The sequence below is a fragment of the Jaculus jaculus genome, chromosome 1 (genome assembly GCF_020740685.1).
Source record: "Jaculus jaculus isolate mJacJac1 chromosome 1, mJacJac1.mat.Y.cur, whole genome shotgun sequence".
Taxonomy (NCBI): domain Eukaryota; kingdom Metazoa; phylum Chordata; class Mammalia; order Rodentia; family Dipodidae; genus Jaculus; species Jaculus jaculus.
Genome location: NC_059102.1, coordinates 29,410,813 through 29,435,423, shown reverse-complemented (window position 1 = coordinate 29,435,423; position 24,611 = coordinate 29,410,813). Strand labels below are relative to the sequence as shown.

Genomic DNA, 24,611 nt, shown 5'->3' with positions numbered 1-24,611 from the left:
ATGAAACATATGTTCCTTTGTCATTAGTAAAAAGTTAATTTTGAGGTAGGGCCTAAATGAATGTTCCCCAAACTGAGGCCATGCCAAATTCCAAGTAAGGCTACAGAGATGACTATTGCTGCTGCTGTGGTCCGACTTATATAGACACTGATGCAGATGACCTTGCAGGCAACAAATTAGGAAATCCCAGCTGACTATTGTGGTATCAGTCTTTAATCTCAGCACTTAGGAGGCAGAGGTAGGGGAGGATTATGGTTTCAAGGCCAGCCTGGGGCATCCCTTTGTCTGTTCCCGGCTTGGTGTCATAGGTGAGTGAGCCCGCATGGCACTGCTTCTCCAAGGAGGGAGCCCTGGTTTTCCTTGATCATTTATCACCTTTAGACACCGACATGAAGTAGAACAGGAATAAATGTGAATAATGGGCCCAGATGCATGTACCTTTTTTCTTCTTGCTAAAGGCAGTCTTATATTTTCAGTATGGCTGAGAAAAAATACACGGTGTCCTTGCATTTAAAGAAGAGCATACTAAGAAAAGTAACTTCTTTAAAGCCAGCCATGTGAACCTGATCTCTACTTTACCATAGTTGATTATGTTCTTACCTTGAGTTCAAGGCCACGAAGAAATAAGCAGAAATAGAGTTCTGTCCCCCGGGTGCAGTCTAGTATGTTGGTTTTGGAAGGGGTCAATAAGTAAAGTTCCCTTTTACTTTTACTTTATTTTATTTTAGAGAGAGAGAGAATTGGTGCATCAGAGCCTCAGCCATTGAAATTGAACCCCATATGCTTGTGACACCTAGTGGGCTTGTGTGACCTTGTGCTTGCCTCACCTTTGTGCATCTGGCTAATGTGGGATCAGGAGAGCTAAACATGGATCTTTAGGCTTCACAGGCAAATGCCTTAACCACTAAGTAATCTCTCCAGCCTGGAAAGTTCCCTTTTTACCTGCCCATGTCTAGGACCAACTGAGGCACAGAGGAATAAATCAAATGGAGGTCAAATCTAACTTCAATGATTTAAAAGTTATATAAGAGGAAGCACCCCAGAATTTTATCCATCCATTTTGTCCTAGGCAGAAGTGGTTAATCACACATTCCCCCTTGGGAATTAATTTCTGAAATAGAACAGTATGGAGGTACAGTGAGAATATGTGATTTACTCACTGGTATCCCCAATTAAGAGTAATCAGGTTGGGCTCTCTGTGCCAAATTCTTTTCTCATGTGACCTATTATCAGTCTTTCTACTGCCTTGAGGAGATGTGGTAAGGAATAGCAACAATTTCAAATGCAAAGAATGACATGAAGCAAGGACTGTATGAACAGGACAGATTTTTGAAAACAAAATGCCTGTCATGGACACAAATGAAGGCTGGATAGGAGATTAGATTTCAGATTCTATAAGGCATTTTATAACAAGTGAATACATTGGAGCCTGACATTATCTAGACCATGACTGAAGATTCTTAATGGGCAATGCCATTTTGCACCTGGAGATACATTCTGTGGTCTATAGATAAAGCTCCATTTAATTGGTCTCTGGGGGTCGTTAGAATTTAACTCTCTTTACTGGAGATTCTCATAATACAAACTGAGGATGTGTCGCATATGGCCAGTTAACAAAGAGGTTTGCAGTATATTTTGGACTTCACATGCCCTTGAGTAATACACCTGGTTAAAGCTCTAAATTTTTCACTTGTAATTCAGCTAAATTAACATACTTTCATGAAGCTTATTTTGTCTGGGGATATGTGGACCAATTCATAAAGACAATTTACTAGATGGGGTAACAGGTCCTAACAGGTTAGAGATCATTGTCTAACTTGAATGGCAAGCACATTTTTACCAGGTTATGGGATCATAAAAGAGGAAGTTGAACTTGAATTTGCAGAGGGTGAGTTGGCTTGGTGCTGTGCTGCTGGGAAGAGGTGAAGAGAACTGTAGTTAGACGAGTTGAAGTCCATTTGCATGGAATGCTGAGTGGCTCTGAGGTGTAATGGGGAATGAAGATTGTTAAGTCACTGGTACAGAGCTTGATGAAGAGCGGAACATACTCATGGGTCATTGAATAATATATTTTCACATGTATAGTCTCCTGAGACAGGTTATTTTGAAACTTCTTAATGGAATAAGACCACACCTATTTCCCCTGTCTGACAGGTCAGAGATACATGTAGGGAACTGCCAGAAGTCATTTCTCTTAGATTAAATTTGACTACCTAAAGCTACTGTGCATCACTCTAGCTTACTCATGAGCTACTCAGGCCTCTTCTAGGCAATGGAGAGGAGGCAGTGAAAGCAGGAACTATTGCAGTAATTTACCTTACAAACTTTTTCACCAGCAGTCCTTAGAGACAAGTAAATTAACTCCATTGAATCCCCCAAAACTGAAAAGGGCTGACACAGTTTCTGTGTCTAATCTGATCTAGACAGATTCTCTTGCTCTTTCGTTTTATAATCCCTACTTCAAAGTGCAATATTGCCATGGCTGTAACTACGTAATTAGGGGAGAAAATAGCACTCAAAGGTAAAATAATTATTGATCTCTTTAAGGAGTCAGTAGCCCACTCATTTAAAACAAGGCTGGTCTTGATGGTGAACATAATGGTGTTTACTTGGTATTATTCTTCTGAAAATCTTTTCATGAAGAACTCTACTGTGCTTTCATTCATATCCCTAACAATAACATATATTTTATTTTAATTACTCTCCACTAATAAATCAAAAACAAGATATTCTTCCAGTTATGGTATAGAAACATGCTTTGAGCTACTGGTCTGATGAAATTTTGTTGATACCTTCCTAGATATGAAGTATTTGACATATAACTCCTTACAATAATAACAACTTATCTGCAAAGACTTGCAAAAGCATTGCCAAACAGTGTAAATATATAGCATGAGCTACATAGTCACTATACAATTTTCACTACTACATTGTAAAAAATAGAAAATATTTGAAATTATTGATATTTCATTTTAATGAAGTATTTAACATATTTTATTTTAATATATGCTCAATATAAAACATGAGGCTTGTTTTTGATTGTTGGTTTGTTAGATGCAGGGTCTCTCTCTCTAGCCCAGGTTGACTTGGAAATCATTTGGTAGCTCCCAGGCTGGTCTCCTACTTACCATCATCCTCTAAACCTGAGCTTCCTGAGTGCTAGGAATAAAGGTGTACACCACCATGCCTGGCTCTACATGAGATATCTTATATATTTTTTTCATGCTAAGTTTGAAACATCCTGTATTTGTTTTATACTTCCCATATATCTTAATTCATATGTAAATTTATTACCTGAAATATAGCTGAGCAGATACATTTAGTCAAATTTGCAATAGGAAATAGCAATAACATTCCCAAGTCACTGTGAACATCCTTAAGAGATCTGATGATGCCAAATTGAGTTTCAACTTAAATTTATATTGGCTAATGCTAAATAAAATTAAAATGAGTATCTTGGTCTCACTGACCCATGTTGAGGAGCTATATGTGGCCAGTGGCTACCATGGTAGATTTTAGAGAATTAAACTATTTGTGAATGTTTTCTTATTTATCTCTCACAATATATCTTTATGGTAGGCATTTTTAACAGTTACTTTCTTGTTTCTGGGACAAAATACTTGACCAGAATTAGCTTATGGATGAAAAGGTTTAGCTCCCTTATAGATTTGAGGAAAAGTTTCTATTATGTCAGAGAACGCACGGAAGGAACAGACAGCATGCCATCTTCACACCAGCAGGGAGGAAGTAGAGAAAGAGCTGTAGGGTACCGAGAGGGGCTAGACCATAGCACCTCAAGTCAAACCCCAAGTGACACATTTCCTTCAGCAAGACACCAATTCCTAAAAGCTCTACAGACTTCCCAAACCATAATATACACTGGAGATCAAATATACCAACACATGAGTTTTCTGGGGTACATAATGCATTGAAACTTCCCAGCACTGTTCATCATTGTACCTATAAAGTTGCAGAGACAAGAGAATGGAGTTTCTTAACTCACATCACACAGCTAGAAAACTGTGATGCTGTGGCTGAAAGAATTGATGTCTGACTAAAATATCCAGCTTGTTGAACTTACCTTTAATTAATTTATTTTTTAGTTAAGGTATAATTTATGTGAAGTGAAACATACTCTAAGTTATGGTTCTGTGGCTTTTGATAGGTACCCAAAGTTTAATACCTAATACTACCATAAAGACATGGATGTGTTCATTCTCTTGAATATCCCGTCATAGCCTTTCAGCAGTCAAGTCTTCTCCACTCATGGTAACTGACAGCATCCAGTTGCCTTGTCCTCTTATCTGGCTTTGCCTTTCCTACGGTGACAGTTGATGGACTTGTGCAGAGGTAACCTTTGCAGTCTGGCTATTGTTCACCTGCGAGATGGTACCTGAAAATCACCCAGATTTTGATTGTATTGAATAATGTTCCATGCTGTTTTTTTTTTTTTTTCTCTCCTCCAGCAGGAGGACATTTAGGATGTTTCCAATTTTGTGTGATTGTGACATCTGCAAACATGTGAACATAAGATCACCCTCTTCCTGGTAATATATCTAAGGGTAGGATTGCAGGGATAAAATTAATGTAACTATATGTCCATAAATGGTCATCAAGGAGTTTTCAGAGAGACAGTGCTATTCTTCATCCCCTCCTACAAGGCATGAGAGCTGTGGTTCTTTCATGCCCTTATTCCCATGTATTACCATCAATTCTCCTAGAGGGAGGCTGGGAGGAAGGGGGGGAGAATGTTTTGCCTTTCTCATTGCAGCCTAGTGATGCATCATTATGGCTTTAATTTTCACTTCTATATTGGCTAATTATGGTGATCCCCCTCTCCTTGGGCAGACACAGTGAAGGTTCTGAAACACTCTTTGTCTCCTCATCTCTTGCCATTGGTGTTTCCTTGCCTTCCCTGTCCGTTGTACCTGACCTCTATGCTCTGTTTTGGTACGACCTTCAGTCACCCTTCTTGGGCCATATGGGCAGCTGCTTATGAACTCCACAGGGGCTTTTCCCTGCACTGACCTTGGGCCACAGGTCTAACTCTGGGGACAGCCCAAGGCATATCATGGTAATTACTTTTCTTAGCAGAACTCTGGTTTCCTTGTCCTGAAGTCCCAGAAACATGAATGACAGATGACCATGCCACCTGGTAACCATACTTTGCCAAAGATCTCGCTGTCAGTATCACTCTGCGTCTCAAATTGACTCTCAGAGTGAAAGTGGGCCATGTTCGCTGGATACCTTGCATGCTGTTTTGTGGGACCATCACCCCTTCTCCCTAGACTGTTGGGACCATTTCAGAGATCATTAGGAGAAAGAATATTTAAGTTAATTGGATATTAAGTTTCTCCTCAGATGAAGAGTACAGATGTACCTTACCTCCTACTTGCATTTCCTGTCATGTGGCTAAATAGTGCTGATGATGCCTTTGTGCCAGAAAACTTTGTATGTGACACCCATACACACAGGAAAAAGCCTGCTGGGGCTGGAGAGATTGCATAGTGGCTAAGGTGCTTGCTTGCAAAGCCAAAGGACCGAGGTTTGATTCCCCAGGACCCATGTAAGCCAAGTTCACTAGGGGGCACATGCAGTGGCTGGAGGCCCTGGTGCACCCATTCTCTCTCTCCTCTCTCTAGAATAAAAACTTATTTTTATTTCTATTTATTACTGCTCTGGGGCAGTCAGTGGGAAAATAGGATAATGATGGTTTTGTCTGCTGAACATGCTCACCTGGAAGCACATTCCTGCTGCTATGTCCAGCTAGGAAGCAGATGTTGAGGTGACAAAAATCGTGGATCATGGGCCCAGTTTAGGCCGTATATTTTCTTCTAGGGAGTGGATAGCCAGGCCCTAAGTATGAGCTGAAGGGACAAAACTGATTTAGATGAGAGTTATCTAGCAGCCTAGCAGAAAAGTTGCCAGTTTTTCGGCCAGAAAGAACCTAGAAATAGGCTTTTTATTTTACTTTCTGGTAGGAGGCTCTAGAGAAACTGACATTCTGTTCTCTGTGAGGAATGAAGGGGGATCAGATTTAATGAGCACTTTTGCATCTGACTTTACAGATCAAGGCTGTCTGGGGGTGTGAGCATGGGGAACCCCAACCTTCCTGAGATGCACTGGCTGTGAACTGACAGGGCAGGAAGGCTATAGCTGAGGACAAAGCCCACCCCCCACTACCACCACCGTGTCTTCTCTCTACCTAAACTATAACCGTGTCATCAGTGTCATCTTTGGCCTTTTGTCAAATTCTGATACTTCTGTCCTTCCATGTTATTACTATTCTCCTCCTGACATTCTCTGTGTCCATTTTTTTTTTTGAGAGCTTTGTGTTTGTTTTATTTGTGTTGGCACTCTCTTTCAAGGCCAGTCAGGTTACTACAGAAAACATTAAAAAAAAAAAAAAAAAAGACTTAGCTCATCAACTAAAGTATGTCATTTAGGGGGAAAAAAATCTATTGCCCCTGTGTAACTCTTCCTTCTTCCTCTCACTGGTATTAGTCCAGAACTCTGGTGCATTTCAATTAGCCAAGGTCCTTGAAGCATGGGCGGCTAGGTAGAATTAGCACTTTGTACTATCTCTGCATTGTTTCGTGTGTTAAGTTTGTCTTCTCTTTTATGGTCAAATAACTCAACCATAGCGATTTAAGTTAGGGAGGGTTTATTCTGGCTCACAGTTTGAGGGTACAGTACTTTGTGAAGGGAAGGCATGGCAGCTACCGGATGGGGCAGCTGGGCATCTTGTTTCTACAGTCTAGAGATAGAAGGTGGTCAATGCTGCTACTCAGCTTGCTTTCTCCTTGTTATGAAATTACAGATTACTTCAGCTCAAGAAATATAGCCACTTTCATTCAAGTTTGGTCATTTAACCCTCATTTAACCATTCCTGGAAACAGTTTCACAGACACACCTAGTGGAGTTTTCAAGATGATTTAAATTCCATCAAGGTTACAATTAAGACTAATCATCATGTCCAGCAATCCTGCCATTATACCACTTGTTCATGTCTGTTTATACTATCTGATTTACATCTTGGCTTTGGCGCATGCTGGATCTTTCTCAGAAATATAAGAACCTTTCTTTGATGCAGGATATTGCCACAGATAGTCTCCTTTATACGTACATAGAATAAAGGTTTGAGTGGAATTTGCACTTTGCATAGAACCCTTGTAGGTGATAAATATTTGATCAACTCCAGCTACTTGTTTTGTGGTGATTTTTTTTTTTTTTTCTCTTCAGTCAAGGACATTGGCGAGAATGTTGTCCAATATCTCATGGAACCTTTGCCATCTTACTACAGAAAGAAAGAGAAGCCACCAGTTTCAAAGTGACATTTGGCTAAAGCCCAAAGATACTAGGTGAATTCCCCAAAGTCACAAAGTGAGTTAAAGACAAGCTCCTATATGGATGCTAGCTCCCTGAGATCAATCACTTGCTGCACGACATCAACATTGCCATTAACTGGCCTTCCTGACCTGCTACCATAAAGGGGCATTCCTTTGTGCCATCAGTACCTGTCTGCCAGTCATGTTCAGCTAAAACACATGTGGTTTTTTTTTTAATTTTTTTCCTTGAAAAAGTTGCTCCAGTTTATCAGGAATTTTAATAAACAATTAACAATAACATCCTATATACCAAAGGATAAAGACAACAGAAATGATGAAAATCCAATGGATAAAGGGAGATAAGACACAGAGGGAAGGGGTGTAAGGTACAAAGGAACTTCTTCCAAACTTCACGCGGTATGCATGTGACAGCTCTTACCGTGTCCCTCTTTTCCTCTTTTGTGTCTCACATAATTTGTGGCGGATGCTGGTTCTTCTTTCAGACCTTCTTCAAGACATATAGGCATTTGTTCTCAACATGGTTCTCCATCTCTCACCCTTTTTCCTAGGTAGCAGGTATCAAGGGAATATTCCTGGCAAACAAGAAGGTGGATGACCAGGTGAAGACGTACATCACTTACAACAAAGGCAGGGATTGGCGCCTACTGCAAGCTCCAGATGTGGATCTGAGAGGAAGCCCAGTGCACTGCCTGCTGGTCAGTTACCCAGTCCCCTGTGGAGTTCGAAGGGCAGGCTAGATCCCCTGAGATCCTGCACCCAGAGCTTGCTTTCACCAAGAGACCTTGGGAAGTTGGCTGGTGTTGACAAGGACTTTATCATAATTCCCAGGGCATTGTTCTGTAAGCTCGAACTGATACTCTCATTCAGTAGATGACAAGGGTTTTATAGATGGCATGTTACATGTCATAGTAAAAAGAAAGGAAGAAAGGAAGGAAGGAAGGAAGGATGGAAGGAAGGAAGGAAGGGAAGTACATAAGAGAAATAGCTTATATTTAAGTCCCAGCCAGGACTCAGTCTTTTAACCGATTCTGACATGGTAGTTTGGTAAGTACTCCATAGATGTCAGAGTAAGAAAAGATTACCATGGAAGGCCAGCAAGGTCTGACTGGATTATCTACATAGGGCAGTTAGTTAATTTGCAAGCTTTCCCAGGTGTATACTGTATGGAATATTGGGGCGGGAGATATGGAGGACCTGATGTGGATCTGCTCCAGGTGCTTCAAGGTCAGGTGGGGTGGGACGGTAATTAACAATAAAACTCATGACCTTCACTACCCTCTTAATAAGGACCTGTACCAAAAACCGTTCTGAGATCCCAGAAGTGATATTTTTCCTGACCAAAAACTTGTCTTTTGCCACATATTCAAGATTTATGAACCACTTGTCTCCTTAAAGACATTAAGTTAAAAGCTGGGAATGTAGTAGAGTCTAGGTCAGACAGGGTAGGTCCTCTGCCCTTTTGTAGTTTTCAGCCTAATTCCATGTTTTGTTTGGTTTTGATTTTGATGTTTCTTTGCTTTTCTTTGTATACTAGGTATGTCAGACACAGTGGTTACCTATCTCTATAGCTCAAAGAATGCATGACGCCCTGCCCACCATTAAAACTTATCATTGGCATCATCTTATTATCTTAATCTAATTTTATTTCTTTCAGTTTCATCATCTTCTTTGTATTTATTGTCTAGGATATAACTGTATGTTCCCGGCATTTTTTAAATAATGCCACAATAGCTCTACATATATAAATAAAAGGTATAAACTTAGGGGAACTTAGGTGAGTTTCAGATAATGGCCTAATTTCTTTCTTCCTTTCTTTTCTTCTCTTTTTTTTTTGTTTTTTTGGTTTTTTTTTTTTTTTTTTTTTTGAGTCTCACTCTAACTCCTGCTGACCTAGAATTCACTATGTACTCTCAGGGTGGCCTCAAACTCATGGCATTTCTCCTACTTCTGCCTCCCAAGTGCTGGGATTATAGATGTGCGCCACCATGCCCAGCTTGGCCTAAATTACTTTATAGAAAATTGTAAGTAGGAATAAAATACACAAAACATAGAGAACTTTATGCAACCTTGTTGAAGAAGATGCGAGGCCTCAGTTACCTCACTTGGCTTCCCTTCTCACTTCTCCTAGTGGTCCTTTGGTGGTCTAAGGATAGAAGTTGATGGTTCACATAAGACATGGAAGGATGTTGTCATCCTATGGAAGGAGACTAGGTATTCAGTCATGAACTGGACTTTGGAGAATGGGGTGACAATAAAGAAGATATGGGAAGGCATATGATATTGGATGGGACCAGGTGACAGGACCATGACCAAAGCTTAGGGAAACATATAATTTGAAATATGATGTCATGTAGAGATGCATCTTGCCCAAAACTGAGTCCGAGGCTCAACATACAAACACTTGCTGCTTCTGAAACCTGAACACCTGGAAGCTCATCTCTTGTAGGGAGAAATGGGGTGAGGCCAGAGTCTCCTGATATCAAATGCTGTTTTTCTTCTTCTCCACTCTAGCCCTTCTGCTCCTTACACTTACACTTGCAACTCTCTGAAAATCCATACTCCTCAGGCAGAATCTCTAGCAAGGAGACAGCCCCAGGACTTGTGGTGGCCACAGGTAAGGACAAAATTCCCTGAGCAGAATCCTCATTAAGGACTTCTGGAATATATTTGCTGTTTGTTTGTGATCACAGACTCTTGAATTTTAGATGGAAACTCTGACCACCCCATAAAATATTCAAGATTCCTGAATCCTCAAAGTCCATCTCAAAAGTCTGGGATGCAAATAGCTCTGGACAGTTATCACCACTAGGTTAATGCATCCTGCCCTCAGTCATAAAGCAGTCAGTCCCCTGTGTCTAGTAACAGGTCAGTTTTCCAGTCCAAGTAAACTGACTGCTCAGATAGATTGTAATGGAGAATTACTACTTAAGAAATCATGCTATATGAACTCCCTAGCTCTCCAAATACCAGGTAGGGCCAATTTCTCTTTCCTTACACAGAGGATACTTTACAAAAGGTTTCACCCCAGAGCTGTTTTTAATCAAGAGGTCTCTGGTGCATGTAGAGGTTTGTTTACACATGATTAAGCTCTTGGCCCGGAGCCTGGGGAAAAGGCCAGAAAAACTTCAGGTTGCATTGTTGGAACCACTGTCCACTGAACATCAATCAGAAGTAAAGATGAAGCAACTCTGAGATGAAAATGAAAGTCTCTTGGGAATGTGCTGATTAGCATTTGATTTGCATACACCTTTTTCAGGAATACATTGTTGGCATAAAGCAAGGTAGGGTTCTAATCTTAGAAGATAGTGCGCTCTGGTGTTAGGCAGCTTTCCCCACTCCCACCCCAATGAAAGCAGGTAAGTTTGCTGTGACTTTCTGAGGAAGTGCTTTCTGTTTCTTCTCAACCATCCAAAGCTGTGGACTCTGGATGTCTTATTCTTCTAGACCTGGATTCTCCCTCCAAAGATCTGATCCAATGAATTTTTTAAAATTTTTATTTATTTACTTATTTGACAAAGAGAGAGAGAGAGAAAGAGAGAGAGAGAGAAAATGGGTGGGAGAGAATGGGTGTGCCAGGGCCTCCAGCCACCACAAACAAACTCCAGACGTGTGCGCTCCCTAGTGCATCTTACTAGCATGGGCCCTGGGGAATCAAAACTGAGTCCTTTGGCTTTGGAGGCAAATGCCTTAACTGCTAAACCATCCCTGTAGCCCTGATCCAATGAATTCTTAAATGCCATCAGTGACCAACCACTTTAATCAGATTTATGGCTAGCTACTGCAGCCTGTTGCATTTCAGTCAGCTCTTCTCAACCAGTGTGAACAAGATCTTACATGATTAACACTAGTGGCCAAAGAAATCCTGGATAGTGAGAGATGAAGAGGTCAGTTGCTGTGTTTCTGGTTTGGCGAGAGATCCCCACACCCCATCGCTCATATGAATTGTTTTTTTGGTCTGACTTGAGGACCACTACTCACCCTGTATTCCTGAAAAGCCATCAGGACTCTAATCTAAGGCCAGAACAAAAGTACATTGGAAAATGGTGTTAACTGATAAAAGTTATCAGTATTTGAGTGCTTACGCTACAGCCGGGCATTGTTTAATATGGTTAAACCACTCTGAACTTTAGTGTTTTATTGGCAAAGTGGGAATAATCATACTAACGAAACAGAATTGCAGGACTAAATGAAGCAATGAATTTCAAATACTTTCCAGCCATGCTAAGGACATATTGAATGCTCAGTACATGATACCTATCATCAACATCAGTATCCCAGACATTAAGGCTATTCTTTGTACATCAGAAGATAATTTGTTCAGATTCTTCAATAGAACCCATAAATCATATACATACATTATGCATGCAAAGAAATTCAGGAAGCCTGTCGTCTTGCTTTCTAAGCTGAGCTCTGACACTAAGCATGTGAACGTGGCTTAGATTTTAACTTCTAAGCTTCATGTGCCTCATCTGTAAAGCAAAGAATTTTTTCTACCTTACAAGGGGGTGTTGTAAGAATGAGAGACAAGAGCAAATGTGTACCAGACTGGACAGAGAGCACAGAATTTAATGATGTGGGATTAATTTTGATTGTTATTACTTGTGAATTCCACATGCTTCTAAATTAGTCTAATGGTGGGCCTTTCATGAATGAGCAAGCATCTAGACATTAAAATTTTCTTTTCAAATATTTTTGTCCATGTATGTCAAAATTTAGTAATTACTTTCCCTCCCCCATGCAGCTCCTGAAGCTTCTTGCTGGCCTTGGAACATTGGGAAGGATATGAAACCTCTGACAAGTTCTTAAGCCAGTTTCTATCTCTTCATGCCCAACTTTCCTTTTTGTGCTGCCCTGGTTTCCCTGGGAGGTTATCTGTGATTGGGGAAATAATTATGAAGTCATCCAAGTATGCTGGCACTGCTCTGCAAAGAAGTCCTTGCTCCAAGGACCTTACTTACAATTTTGCTTTCTACTGGCCTTCTACTTTCCATACAGACTCCCTTTTCCACCATGTCTTGAGAAGTGCTCTCAGGAGATCTGTTGTTGAATATCTGCAGATTAATTTCCACTTCCTGTTGAATTCATATCACAGAGGGTAGAAGAATTCTAGTCTGGAGAGTTTAGGCAGTTGCCTTTAACAAGCAGAAACACTAGGGTTCTCAATAGCCCCAAAACGATAATCCAGTTGTAGCCAAAAACCCACATCCTCACAGAGCCTTAACAATGTGCAAAGCATGCTTCTTTCCCTGACTGCTTTTGGGCCATGTGGTGGAGACATGGCAATCACAATCTTATTCCAATGTACAGACCAAGAAATGGAGCACAAGTGGAAGCATGTGACTTGCTCAAACCCACGTCCCCCTCGGTCTCCTAGGGTAGTGCTGAAATCTGGAATCATTCAGCCAAACTTGTTGTCAAGCTGTAGAACATGACAGCTCCACATCTAACACAACTCTGCCCTGCTTCCTGTCAATGCAGAATGTCCACTACTCTTGCTACCCTCTTCTCAAGACATCTTCCCCTTGTGGTTGACTATATGAGGCTCTTTTCCTCTGATCCCTCAGCCTTTCTGCTTGGATAGTTTATTTTCCTAGCATCAAAGGTAATGAGAGAAGCAGCTCTACCTTCCAGCAAACTCCAAAATTCTTATTCTTTTTCTTTATTTCTTTTTTTTTTTTTTCTTTTCTCCTCAAGTGATTAAGGAGCAGAGCAGGCTAGCATTGGCAAGAAATGGGTAAAAGCAAGTTGAGCAAAACTACCAAAAAGGGTCTGTGGAAGCTGATTCATTTGCCAATTAGACTGTGGTCAGAGAAGCTCCCTTTTCTCCTCTATCTCTTCCCCTCCTTCCTGCTTCGGAGGATGCCATCAAGTGGCTATAGCTAGGCTGCCTTCCTTTAATGTGCACAGCACTCTGATTGAACGCTCCTGGTTCCACCTTGGCTAGTGAAGCTGCTTTTACAAACCTTCCTTTTCTGACACCATCACTCAAGCTCATCTTACCAGAGGTTGCCCCCCCTGGCCACTTAGAAACGGAACATGGTCAGACATCTATGCCATCTATTCATCTGGAAACCAAGTATTTTGTCACTGTGATCAGTGGCAATCAGCATACCTCTCTGGATTCCCATTAATCGATGGAAGATAATCTCAGAAACAGACTTTCTTATGAACATGGGCTTCTTGTCACCATAATCTCCCCAAATCAGTATAGTCACACTTTAAAAAAAGATGAAGTATTATCCAGACCAGTTCTACCTTTGATCCTAGAATAGTGCTATGAGAGCAAGGATAGTGAATGGAATAGATTCTGAGAGACCAAGGTAGGTGTGGCAGATAGGAGATTGGTATTTAGGTCTCTCTTTATATCTGTTTATCTATCTTTCTATATAGCTTTCTATCTATCTAATCTTCACCTATTGATCGTATCTATCTGTCATCTCATCTATCATTTTCTATCTTTCTTTGGTAGGTATGACTAATGGTTTGCCACATTATATTCTGTTTGAAGTATGGATAACAAAGCCTTTTTCCCAGGCAACCACACCTAACAACTTGAATTGACCTATGATCAGTCCCTATTGATTTGGTCTCTAAAGCCTATGTCTAAAGATGACTTCTAAATTCTAGACATGTCTCCATAGATTTGCTATTGAATCTCTCCGCTTTCCTTTCATACCTATTGCCTGAGCCCTGATCCCTCGGGTTATTTTTGGAAGCCTGAGTGTCAAAACAAGTTGGCTAGCTGTGTGCTCCCTGATTCTGATGGGAGCTTGACAAGCTGTAGCCTGGCTTTAATTTCTCATTTTGAAGCATTAAATGTCAGGCGTTCAATTAACATTTTCATTATTGCATTTTCATTGTGCTCTTATTTAGGCTACAGATGTGTGGGAGCTAAGATTCCCTTCCTGATACTTTTAAAGAAAAAATATCAGCCAGTATGATAAACTCTTACATGTTTGGGGTGTCTTCTTGAATTTCAGTGGGCCCCCAAGTACACATCAACCTTAAAATGTCAATCAATCCTTTTCCTACCCATGCATTTGTTGCAAAAGTGTTGATTGAACACTCAGTATTAGGTGCTGACCTGTGATTAATTCTAGGATCTATGGTTAGAATGCTCACTGGTAAAGAAGTATAGGTATAGAAGGAAATATTTACTGTTTTCTTTCTAATTAACATAAATATAAAATGATAGAATGCAAGGAGAAGAGAAAAAAAGAGCAAAGAGAAGATATGAAATTGTAGAGTATATGAACCATAGTAAATGGTGTTAGTCTAGGCATAAACTCAGTGTCTTTTTCCCCTTTCTGGTCAGGGTATGGTGTGAATTTTCTGACTTTCAGAAATCTGTAATTTAAGATATGCAGGCTATGTCACTGAGTCCCTTAACTGGTGCTCAAGGGATAGGTTAACAAGTTTAAGTTAGAAACAAACACACACACACACACACACACACACATGACCATGCACATACTCATATACATACTCTCATTATTGTACCATTTATCCAAATATCAGTTTTTCTTGAGCTAAAATTATAGATATGGAGTGAGAGGACTGTGAGCTCAGACTTCTCCATGCATATTCGCTCTTCCACAAAACACTAGTCAAGAACCGCTTTCAACAATATGAATATACAGAGTGAATGATTCAAGACATTTATACTCATTGACATTCAGTCTTTGAATCTTACTATCTAAAGATGCATTCCTGTTATACTATTTACTTATTTTTCCATACTAAGGTTTTCTTCCTTCTTGGTTTTTGGTATGACTATAAGAAAGTCCATGAATTAACTTTAAATATCACTTGGGAAACTTACACTGTTTGAAACACCTCTTCTAACACTTAGCACACTGAATTTGTGAACTGCCTGACAATTTCAGATCATCTGTTTATATTTCAGGCAACATTGGCCCGGAGCTCTCTTATACTGATATTGGTGTGTTCATCTCCTCTGACGGGGGCAACACGTGGAGACAGGTAACTGGGGTGACTCAAGAAGAGGGGAAAGACATGTGGAGTCAGTTCTGCCAGAATCTTCCCTTCTAATGGATCCTTAGTCTCATTACGACTTTGTAATCGCAACATATTTCAACAACTATTCAGATTGGTCCACCTTGCTAGAGGTTTAGAGGGTGATTGGGTGGAAAGGATTGTCTTAGTTGGTTCATTCTTTCCTTCAGCAATATACATGTAACAGTTACTGGTTGCTAAATATTGTGCTACTTTGTCAGGATATGTCAATCAAAGTTTTCACTCTTCCACCTTCCAAGAGGTCTTAGCAAGTAGGCTGATCTGCTTCTTTAGCCACAAAATGAAAGGTTTAGAAAATTAAACTGGCAAATCTATGGAAGCCGATGCCTGTTTAAGGATTATGTAAACTGTTCAAACAGTTTCAAGTTGCTGGGATGAACATCCAAACCACATACAGTCTGTGGGAGGAAGGGCTTTATTTCAAGCTGACAGATCCAGGGGAAGTTCTACATACGGTGGAAGAAGCTGGTCCTATTCATAAATCCAAGCAGAGAAAAATAATAATTAAGGAAAAAAAAAAACATCAGCCAGTAAACACCAAAAACAACAGTCACAGAGATCCAGAGAGCTCAAACTGCTGTAATCACCTTTGGGCTAGAATTCAGAGCCACCCCAAACACACCTTTGGGCTGGGTCTCAGGGTCTACCACCAGTCACACTCTTCCATACATGTTGCTGGACTAGAGACACGAGTTGAAAGCTTAGTAACACATCTAATTTATGAAAGACACACATTCATACTACCACATAGACCAAAATGTAAATTACTAAACATTCAATATGTTACTAATATGAGCTGAAATTTGATTTATCTTAATCACATTAAATGTAAATAGCCACATGTGGCTACTATATCAGAAAACTCAAATTTATCTATTATCAACAAAGTCTAAGGCAGGAACCTCAATAGTTGGTGTTAAAATTAAATTCAGAAAATAATTTTACATCAATTAAACACCATTTAGGTGTTCATATTATTTCAGTGACAATATTAGTATGAAAGGGCAAAGAAGAGTTTGTTTTGCAGGGTAAACTGGAAAAAAAAAACTTGATAAGAGATGACATTTTACTGTCTTAAAGAAAAGATGAGAAGTTTTCTAGGTAGCAAAGAATGCCTTGATGATACAGTTGAAGTCACGATTAGTTATCCCAATGGCCCAGTTTCTGTTTGGGTGCCTGAGAAAAGAATGGTATCACCATCACCCTATCATCAACTCCATCTCTAATACTACTACCACCAGTAAAAATTAGAAAGCACCTAACATTGTGGCAACTCTTTTACGTACTATCCAGCATGTGATAGGAAATTTGTTATTTCTTACTTAGAGGCTGTAATCATGTGGATGGAGGAGAGAAACATAAATATGATTATACCTTCAAAACATAAGATAACCTATTGCAAGTCCGAAAGAAGATTAGAGCTGGAGAGCAAACTCCTCTGGCTTAATAAAGTCCCAGTAGACAAATTGTCTTTGTACCTCATATAGCTAGGTGTCCACTCCACCAGTAGCCATGAATACCAGTACTTTGGTTTTCTCTCTCCTCTTCCCCAAATAGCCAAAGCTTCTGCTTTCCCCACCAGTGCCATACAGGTGAAGAGGTAGCACTGGCTAGAATAAGTTTATCAAGAGCAAAGTGTGAAGATGGCTGTCTCTCCTCCCCAGATTCTCTATTTTGTAGACCATCATAGAGCCACCCCTTAATCTAGAAGGAAAATCATAGCACTGTAAGCTCCATTTCTCTTTTTGTGTCTGAAATATAGGTTCTTACACCCTTAGGTACTCTACATTTTAGACTTGCCACTAAAACCCTTTTTTAGAACATTTTTTCTTTCCTGAATATATAAATGTGAAGAAAGGAAAATAAAAGTTTTATGGCTGTGAAACTATTATATTTCTTCCAAGCTTATTGGGGGTATATGTACATGAGGCCTCATTCCTCCTACACATTCCTCTTTTAAATCTACCTATTCCTTTTCATCCTTTGCAGTTCTCTGCACCTAAGTAGCCATCGCAACCACTGAGACTACAAAAGCCAGAATCAGATATTAAGTGTTGGAGAGTGTTTCAGTCTACTTCCCTTTATAAACCTGAAGTTAAGGTTAATTCCTTGCTGGAAAACTATTTTTTAATTTCAGGCTAGAGTCACACATGACATAAACATCGACATATATGGGATTATGTATAATAAAAATCTTTCAGTTAAGATTCATGTATCATAGATGATGCTTAGTTAATTCTCATGAGTCAATGAGTCACAAATGAATGGATGAGTGAATGGATGAACTAATAGATTATGAACAAATGTATGAGTAAAATAATGAATAACCTTAAGTACCTAGAATTATTGCATTCTAATTAGTTTTTAGAATAGGTATTCAGACACCAGAGTCAGATCTTCTTCCAACCTACAGGGAAGCTAGGAGGCAGTGGCTAAATCTAAGTACTCAGTTATTCTAATTTGTTGTTGCTCTAATGCATAGAGAATATTTATTTGATGTTCCTAGGTAAATTATCAGTTATAAAAGCTGAGCCAGGTGCAGGGGCATCAGCTCAGTCAGTACAGTGATTCCTTGAAAGCTTGAGAACCTGAATTTGATCTCTAGTCCTGAGGTTAAAATACTGGACATAGTGGTACATGCCTATAATCTGAGAATTGTGGGACAGGAATGCAGAAAAGGGAGGAACACTGGTACTGAGTAACCAGTCAGTCTAGCCACACTGGTAATTTCCAGGCCAATAAAAACCCTGTATCAAGAGAAGGTGGGTGGCATTCCTGAGGATGAAACTGGAGTTTTCCTCTGGCTTCCACAAGCCCATGCACACTGGTACACATGCAACCCACACATAAGTGCACACATGCACCTATCTACATATATGTGTTAAAAGATAGAGCATTCATAAATTAGCAAACATCAGGATAGATGAGGAGGATGAGAGGCCTGAGAAATGACCTAGGAAGGTGCAGAGATGGGGAAGTTTCTTTGAAGTCATTCTAATCTTTGGGTTTTTGTAGTTGAACATGCAATGAACTGCCTCACCCTCATGTAGCTTGCACGGGTAAGCCCTGGAAATACCATCTGATCAGCCTAAGGCAAGCTACTTGTTTTTTGTGAGCCCAGTTTCTCCTCCATTAAATGGGTTAATACTTTCCAGACTATCTGATAGGACCCTAGGAAGGCTCAGGATCTAGGAAGTAAAGTATGTGAAAGACTGTCAACTGTTAAGTACTGTGGTATTGCTCTGATTGCTGCTGTTGTTGCTGTTCCAGATCTTTGATGAAGAGTACAATGTCTGGTTCCTAGACTGGGGTGGCGCCCTCGTGGCCATGAAACACACACCTCTGCCAGTCAGGCATTTGTGGTAAGGACAGATCCATATCCTCTTAATGAGAGCATTTTAGTGGAGAGGGTTTGGACTAGTTACTTTGCATGGTTTTGCTTCCTTTTCTCCATTTCCCCATTCATTATTCATCATCCCATCTGTTTATTGTCCTTTAAATCATCTAACATATGGGTAGCAAGAGTGGACTATATATTTAAAAATGGGGAAGGGAGATACATGCGATAAGGTTGTATAAAGGAGTTGTCAAGTCAGAAAGAAAAGAGGAGAAAGACCAAAGACTGCAAACAGTCAAGTTTGAAATCTCAAATATGAGAGATGGAAATTGCTTTAAATGGGATGATTAGGTTCCTATCACAGGTACTGAACTCATATCTAGGTAAGTTTAGTTTACAATTTCTATGAATATTCAATCATAGAAGATCATAAGTCGTCATATTTATATTCATTTGATGATTAGCCAAGCTGACTGGATGGATACCAGATTTGTAGCCATTAAGGTACTTGTGCATAATTAAGGCCATGGTGTGAGCTCAGTGCTTTGAGTGGGTACACAGAGGAAAAACCAGGAACAACAATGGAAATAGTATTCAGGATAAAGTGTAAAGTGGGGATACATGTAAAGGAAATGGCCAAGAAGAAAGAAAATTGGAGAAAAATTTTCATGAATGCTAAGAGTAAAGGATCAAATTGAACAGTTAGATCAGGTCAGTTATGGAGTGAAAACACTTTGGGATGCAGTCACTTAAGAGGTCATTGGTGATTTTTATTAGAATAGACTTAAAGCAGAGGTGGAGCTGAAATAGATTTAGAAACAAGTGCAATGCCAGGGATGGTGGCGCACGCCTTTAATCCCAGCACTTGGGAGACAGAGGTAGGAGGGTCACTGTGAGTTTGAGGCCACCCTGAGACTACATAGTGAATTCCAGGTCAGCCTGGGCTAGACTGAAACCCTATCTCAGAAAAAAAGAAAAAGAACTAAATGCATAGCTGAATGTGTGATAAGCAATGAAATGAAATAAAGACAGAACAGGCTGTTCATCTCAACAAAGTAAACAGTGAAACAGACCTGAGAACTGGCTTGTAAGATCTTTGATGAGAACAAAGACCTAGATGAGAATCTATTAAGATAATTAGTTTATGCTTTTGTTTACATTTTTGGCAAAGGATGGATGAAGATTTTATGTGCTTGTATCCTTAAGGGAATGAATTTCAGGTTCAAGTGCAACAAAGTAGAGATTTTCAAGATGAATATTTGGAAGTATATAGGCTATCCTGGTTGGAGTTCAATTGGTATAATATGATTTGTAAACACCAACATTTTTAAAGTGAGGTTGTTGTGGGAAAATTAAACTCTTATCAAAAGGTTTCAGATTCCTTGGTTCCAGATCCAAATTTTAGCTACCTTGATACTAGCTTCTCCTTGAGCTTAACAAAACATAAGGTACAATAGTGATATAAAATATTATTTTGCAAGGGCATTATTTAAACCCTTCAAAGATGTATGGGGCCATTTGTAAGAAAATTGCTTTATTACCTCAAGGATGAGTTTGTGAAAGTTCCCAATATAATTTTTTACTACCTATTTAATAATAAAATATGTGTTTTAGGCAGTAACAGAAAATTGAAATTGCTTGATATTAATAACAGCATCTGTTGAATATATATTGGATTCCAAACACTATTCCAGATATATCCCATAAATTGTTCTGGAATCAACACTATGTGGCTACTTTTTAAATTACCAATTTATGGGCTGGAAAGAGGTCTTAGTTGGCAAATGCTTGTGAGGCAACCATGAGTTCCTGAGTCCAGATCCCTAGGACCAATGTAAATCTGGATGCTATAGTGGGCATCTTTAATGTCAGAATTCTGGCACGAAGAGGGGAGGCAGAGAGAGAAGAGTTCCTGGGTGCTCTGTGTCCATCTAGCCTTTTGAATGCAGTGAAAAATGAGAGATGCCACCTTAACAAATTGGAAGATGAAGACATACCTGAGGGTTTCTGCTGATCTCCACATTGCTCTGTGGCATGAAAGTGACTGCACGCACATGTGTGAACATGCATACCTGGACATGTGCAAATACCACCAAAATAAACAAGTACATAAATAAATAATCCATTTATTCTGACATAAAACACAACCACATTAAAACAAGATGTCGTTGCACCAATGCCAGCTGACAACACAGTGGAGATCGGCGCTCTTCTTGTTTTCACTGCTGATGTTTTAAATACTTCCAGGCACACACAGAGGCTCATTGCTTAGTGGCTGCTCTCCTGTAGATAATAGTCAAAAGAAGGATATAAAATGGACCATTTATACAATAAACAAAGCAAATTTGCTTCATGATGCTGTGTGTGTGTGTGTGTGTGTGTGTGTGTGTGTGTGTGTGTGTGTGTCTGAAAAGCATATTCATGCAGCATCATGAAGAAAGGATGTCAGTAGCTATAGGTGGTGATAGAAAGCAAGCCAAGGTCAGTAAAAACTCTGACCTAAGGACAAAATTCAGAAAATGTAGGCAATGTACAGAAAACTCTATTCTGACACAAAACATGGATAGGACTCAGAAGAACCTTTGTCACTTCAAAGGGTCATTATGAAGACCATTTCTCTCTGAGGAAGGAAAAATGTCATGTTGGATACTGAGCAGGACTTGTACTATGATTGAAGACAGTACGTTGTGATAATTGTGCTATGGACAGATAGGTACAGCTTGACTGATGCATTCTTCTTAATTACTGGAAAAATAAGGTAGCTCCTTCCTCCCTTATCCTTGACTGTCACCTCCAACTATATCCTCACTTGTTGCAGAGATTAGAGGTAAGATTTATGTAATTACTGCTTTTGAGAAGAATTTCTTGTAGAAAACTGTCCTCATGTTAGGAAAGAAGGAGTCCGTTGTATTCTCCTTTTTGTGAGCAAAGAGAGTGTATTTAGTATTGAAAACGTGCACAGTTGCAAGGGAGTAGAGATTTGGGCTTTGGAAAATCTTAGCATAACTGTTCAGTCTGATCTGTACAGGTTTCTTTCCATGTCAAAAAGGACTTGTCTGGGAGAGTGTGGAGGAAAACCAAGTTATTACAAATATCAAGTATTCACACGTAAACAAAATCAACCCATATCTCTTAAAATTATCAGGACTAAATATGAATTTTTCCTTGTTCTATATGGTATCTCTATTCGTGGAAACATAGAATTAAAGTTAATGCATTATGTATCTTAAGAAAAAAAAAGAATTTGAATGTGTTCACCATAAGGAGAGGATACCATTAAAAGTTATGAATATGATAACTACACAGAGTTAATCACTCTTCAATGTGTAAATGAGCCAAGCATCATGAGTGCCTCTCAGACATTGTATAAATATTTTGTCAAATTTTTTAAATAAAATGTGAAAATAATACTTTGTTGAGCTCACAAAATAACTATGCTCATTGAGCTTCCTCTCTTAAAATGATATAAATGCCATTTGTTTGCATAAGCCAACCTAAAAATATTAAATATTTTGTAAACTAATCCTTTAAGATAGTATTAAGTCCAAAGAACATTGATGCTGTCATTTGTCATAAATGCTACCAGTGTTTTTGTGGACTTGGGCATGGAAAAAAATACCTGCAAATGGTTAAATGCTAACTACTAAGTATGTTAAAGATAGTAGCAACAACACAGAATTCAGTCAGGAATTTTCCTTAAAATTTATATATATATATATATATCCCAAAGGGTAAGGAAGTGATTTGTAAGTGCTTGACCATGTTGTTATCATCAATGTTTTCTTATAAAATGGTTGACTGATTTTTGTGTCCTGCTTATGAAATGCAAGCTTCTGAAAAATCAAACACAGCTCATCACTAGTATCGCTAATTAAGTCACAAACTCCAAGGTAAACAAACACCTCATTTTAAGAGGAAAAAGGATGAAGTAATCAATTCATTGTTATTTCCCCTTGTAAGTCTCAGGTTAACATTATTTTGTTTGTATAAATATGTATATTTGCACAAGAAAAGATACTTGCTTACCTAATCTCGCACAAGGGTATTGATGCTCTCAGACTTAAACAATAGCTTCACTGCTTTTCAGAGAAAATAGGAGTCATAATTGAAAAGCTGGGGAACCTTTAGCAAGGCTAACAAGGCATGCTGTTTCCTACAAATTGAAATGATGGGTAGCTAGAAAGTCAAGAGGACAAAGCAGCATACAAATGGACCCATCCATTTGTGACCATGTACCTTTGGATACATAGAGATTAAAACCTAATTGCCATTACAGGTAAAGGCCTGCATCCAGTATTTCCTTCATACCTTAGAAGCATTAGAAGGAAATGAGCAGTGAAGCCCAACTAAACGTAGTGTTCTAATAAAAATTCACAATTGGCAGGCCGCCTAATGGGTAGGTAACAGATGTGTGACAGCAGATCCTGGATTCCTTTCTGTGTGATGTTCTAAGAAACACAGAGCAAAATAATACATGGCATTTTCTGTTCTTTTGTTCAGCTAAAAATGTGGGAGGTGGCTGAAGAGTTAGCACAGTGGTTAAAGGGTCTTGCTTGCAAAGCCTGATGACTCAGTTTCAGTTTCCCAGTACCCACATAAAGCCACATGCACAAAATGGCACATATGTATGGAGTTCACTTGCAGTGGCAAGAGGCCCTCACATACCCATTCTCCCCGCCCCCTCTCTCTCTGATTGAAATGAATAAATAAAAATATTTTAGAATATTGTGGGCATTAGAGCCTTAGTTTGTTCAGAGAAATATTTCCATGAAACCATATTCCAAACAGTGCATGCTTCTGAGAAGATGACACACAGTGTATCTATGAAGAACTTCTAGGTGACTGGCATATGATCACCTCATGCATCTGGGTTAAAGAGAGCAAGACACCTCACCTGAGGAAGGGTGATTCGCCATGACCATTCTGTCTGAATTTCTGTGTTGGCCTTTTGAAAAGCCTTTGGTTATTCTTGAGCTATTCCATTCTTTTTAGATTCTCTCATTTCAATATCATAAACTCACAAAATAGAAAAGGGTCTAGAGGTCATAAAGTCTAGTGTCATGTCTGTTATACAGATATTTTTGTGACACGTTGAAGCAACACCTTAATTCATCAGAATGCTCCAGGATAAACCAAATGGAAAATACTCAAGACAGAAAGTTATCATAGCATGGCTTGTTTTTAATACAAAGCAATAATGAGTTCATTTAAACATTTTTCCTATTGACCCTTACTCTGCCACCCACATCTAAGCAGATTAACTTGCTCCAGAATTACTTCTGATTTTAGAATTGCATAGTTGGAAAGGACTCAAGGTGTGTATTTTTCTTGCCTTTCTAAGTTTTTGTAATTTTTAGTATGCAACTCAAGAAGATGTTGCCCATTTGTTTAATCCTGCCATGCTTGTTCATTATATTTTATACATCCAGCATTATTATGGAAGCCAGAAATACTGTTGAACATAGCAGCGTGCTTCGGAGCTTATAGTTCTGTGTACAAACATTTGATTACTCTTTCTTTAGTGTCACTAGAATGGAAAACTTTTCAACCTTATTTGCTCTGTATTTTTTTAAAATAAGGATAGATCCATAAATCTAACTATATTCTTTCTAATTTTCATTCATGAACATTACACTTTTTTGGTACTAAACAAACAGGACACTATGTATGTATGTATGTATGTATGTATGTACACCCTAGATACGACCTTACTAAAAATAAGGTATAAAGCAGGTGATTTATTAAGTTCTTGTTTATTTTCTGTCTAAGTTGTCTAAAATAAGTTGCTTTTAGGAAAATTTGTCTTTTATGCCAAATCACACTGATTGTCAGGCATTTATTTGCTTTTTGTATTTTAACAGTGATTAAAATTGGACACAATTTTTAGG

General features: G+C 39.1%; 1 protein-coding gene across 1 annotated transcript in view; it reads left to right on the top strand.

The window, feature by feature from the left end:
* Sorcs3 (sortilin related VPS10 domain containing receptor 3) overlaps positions 1-24,611 on the top strand; it is a 642,016-nt gene that overhangs the window by 521,022 nt on the left and 96,383 nt on the right. Inside the window, exons 10-13 of the mRNA XM_004659366.2 lie at positions 7,898-8,044; positions 9,861-9,963; positions 15,256-15,332; positions 18,657-18,748. Coding sequence (XP_004659423.2) covers positions 7,898-8,044; positions 9,861-9,963; positions 15,256-15,332; positions 18,657-18,748 — 419 coding nt within the window. The remainder of the gene's footprint in view (positions 1-7,897; positions 8,045-9,860; positions 9,964-15,255; positions 15,333-18,656; positions 18,749-24,611) is intronic.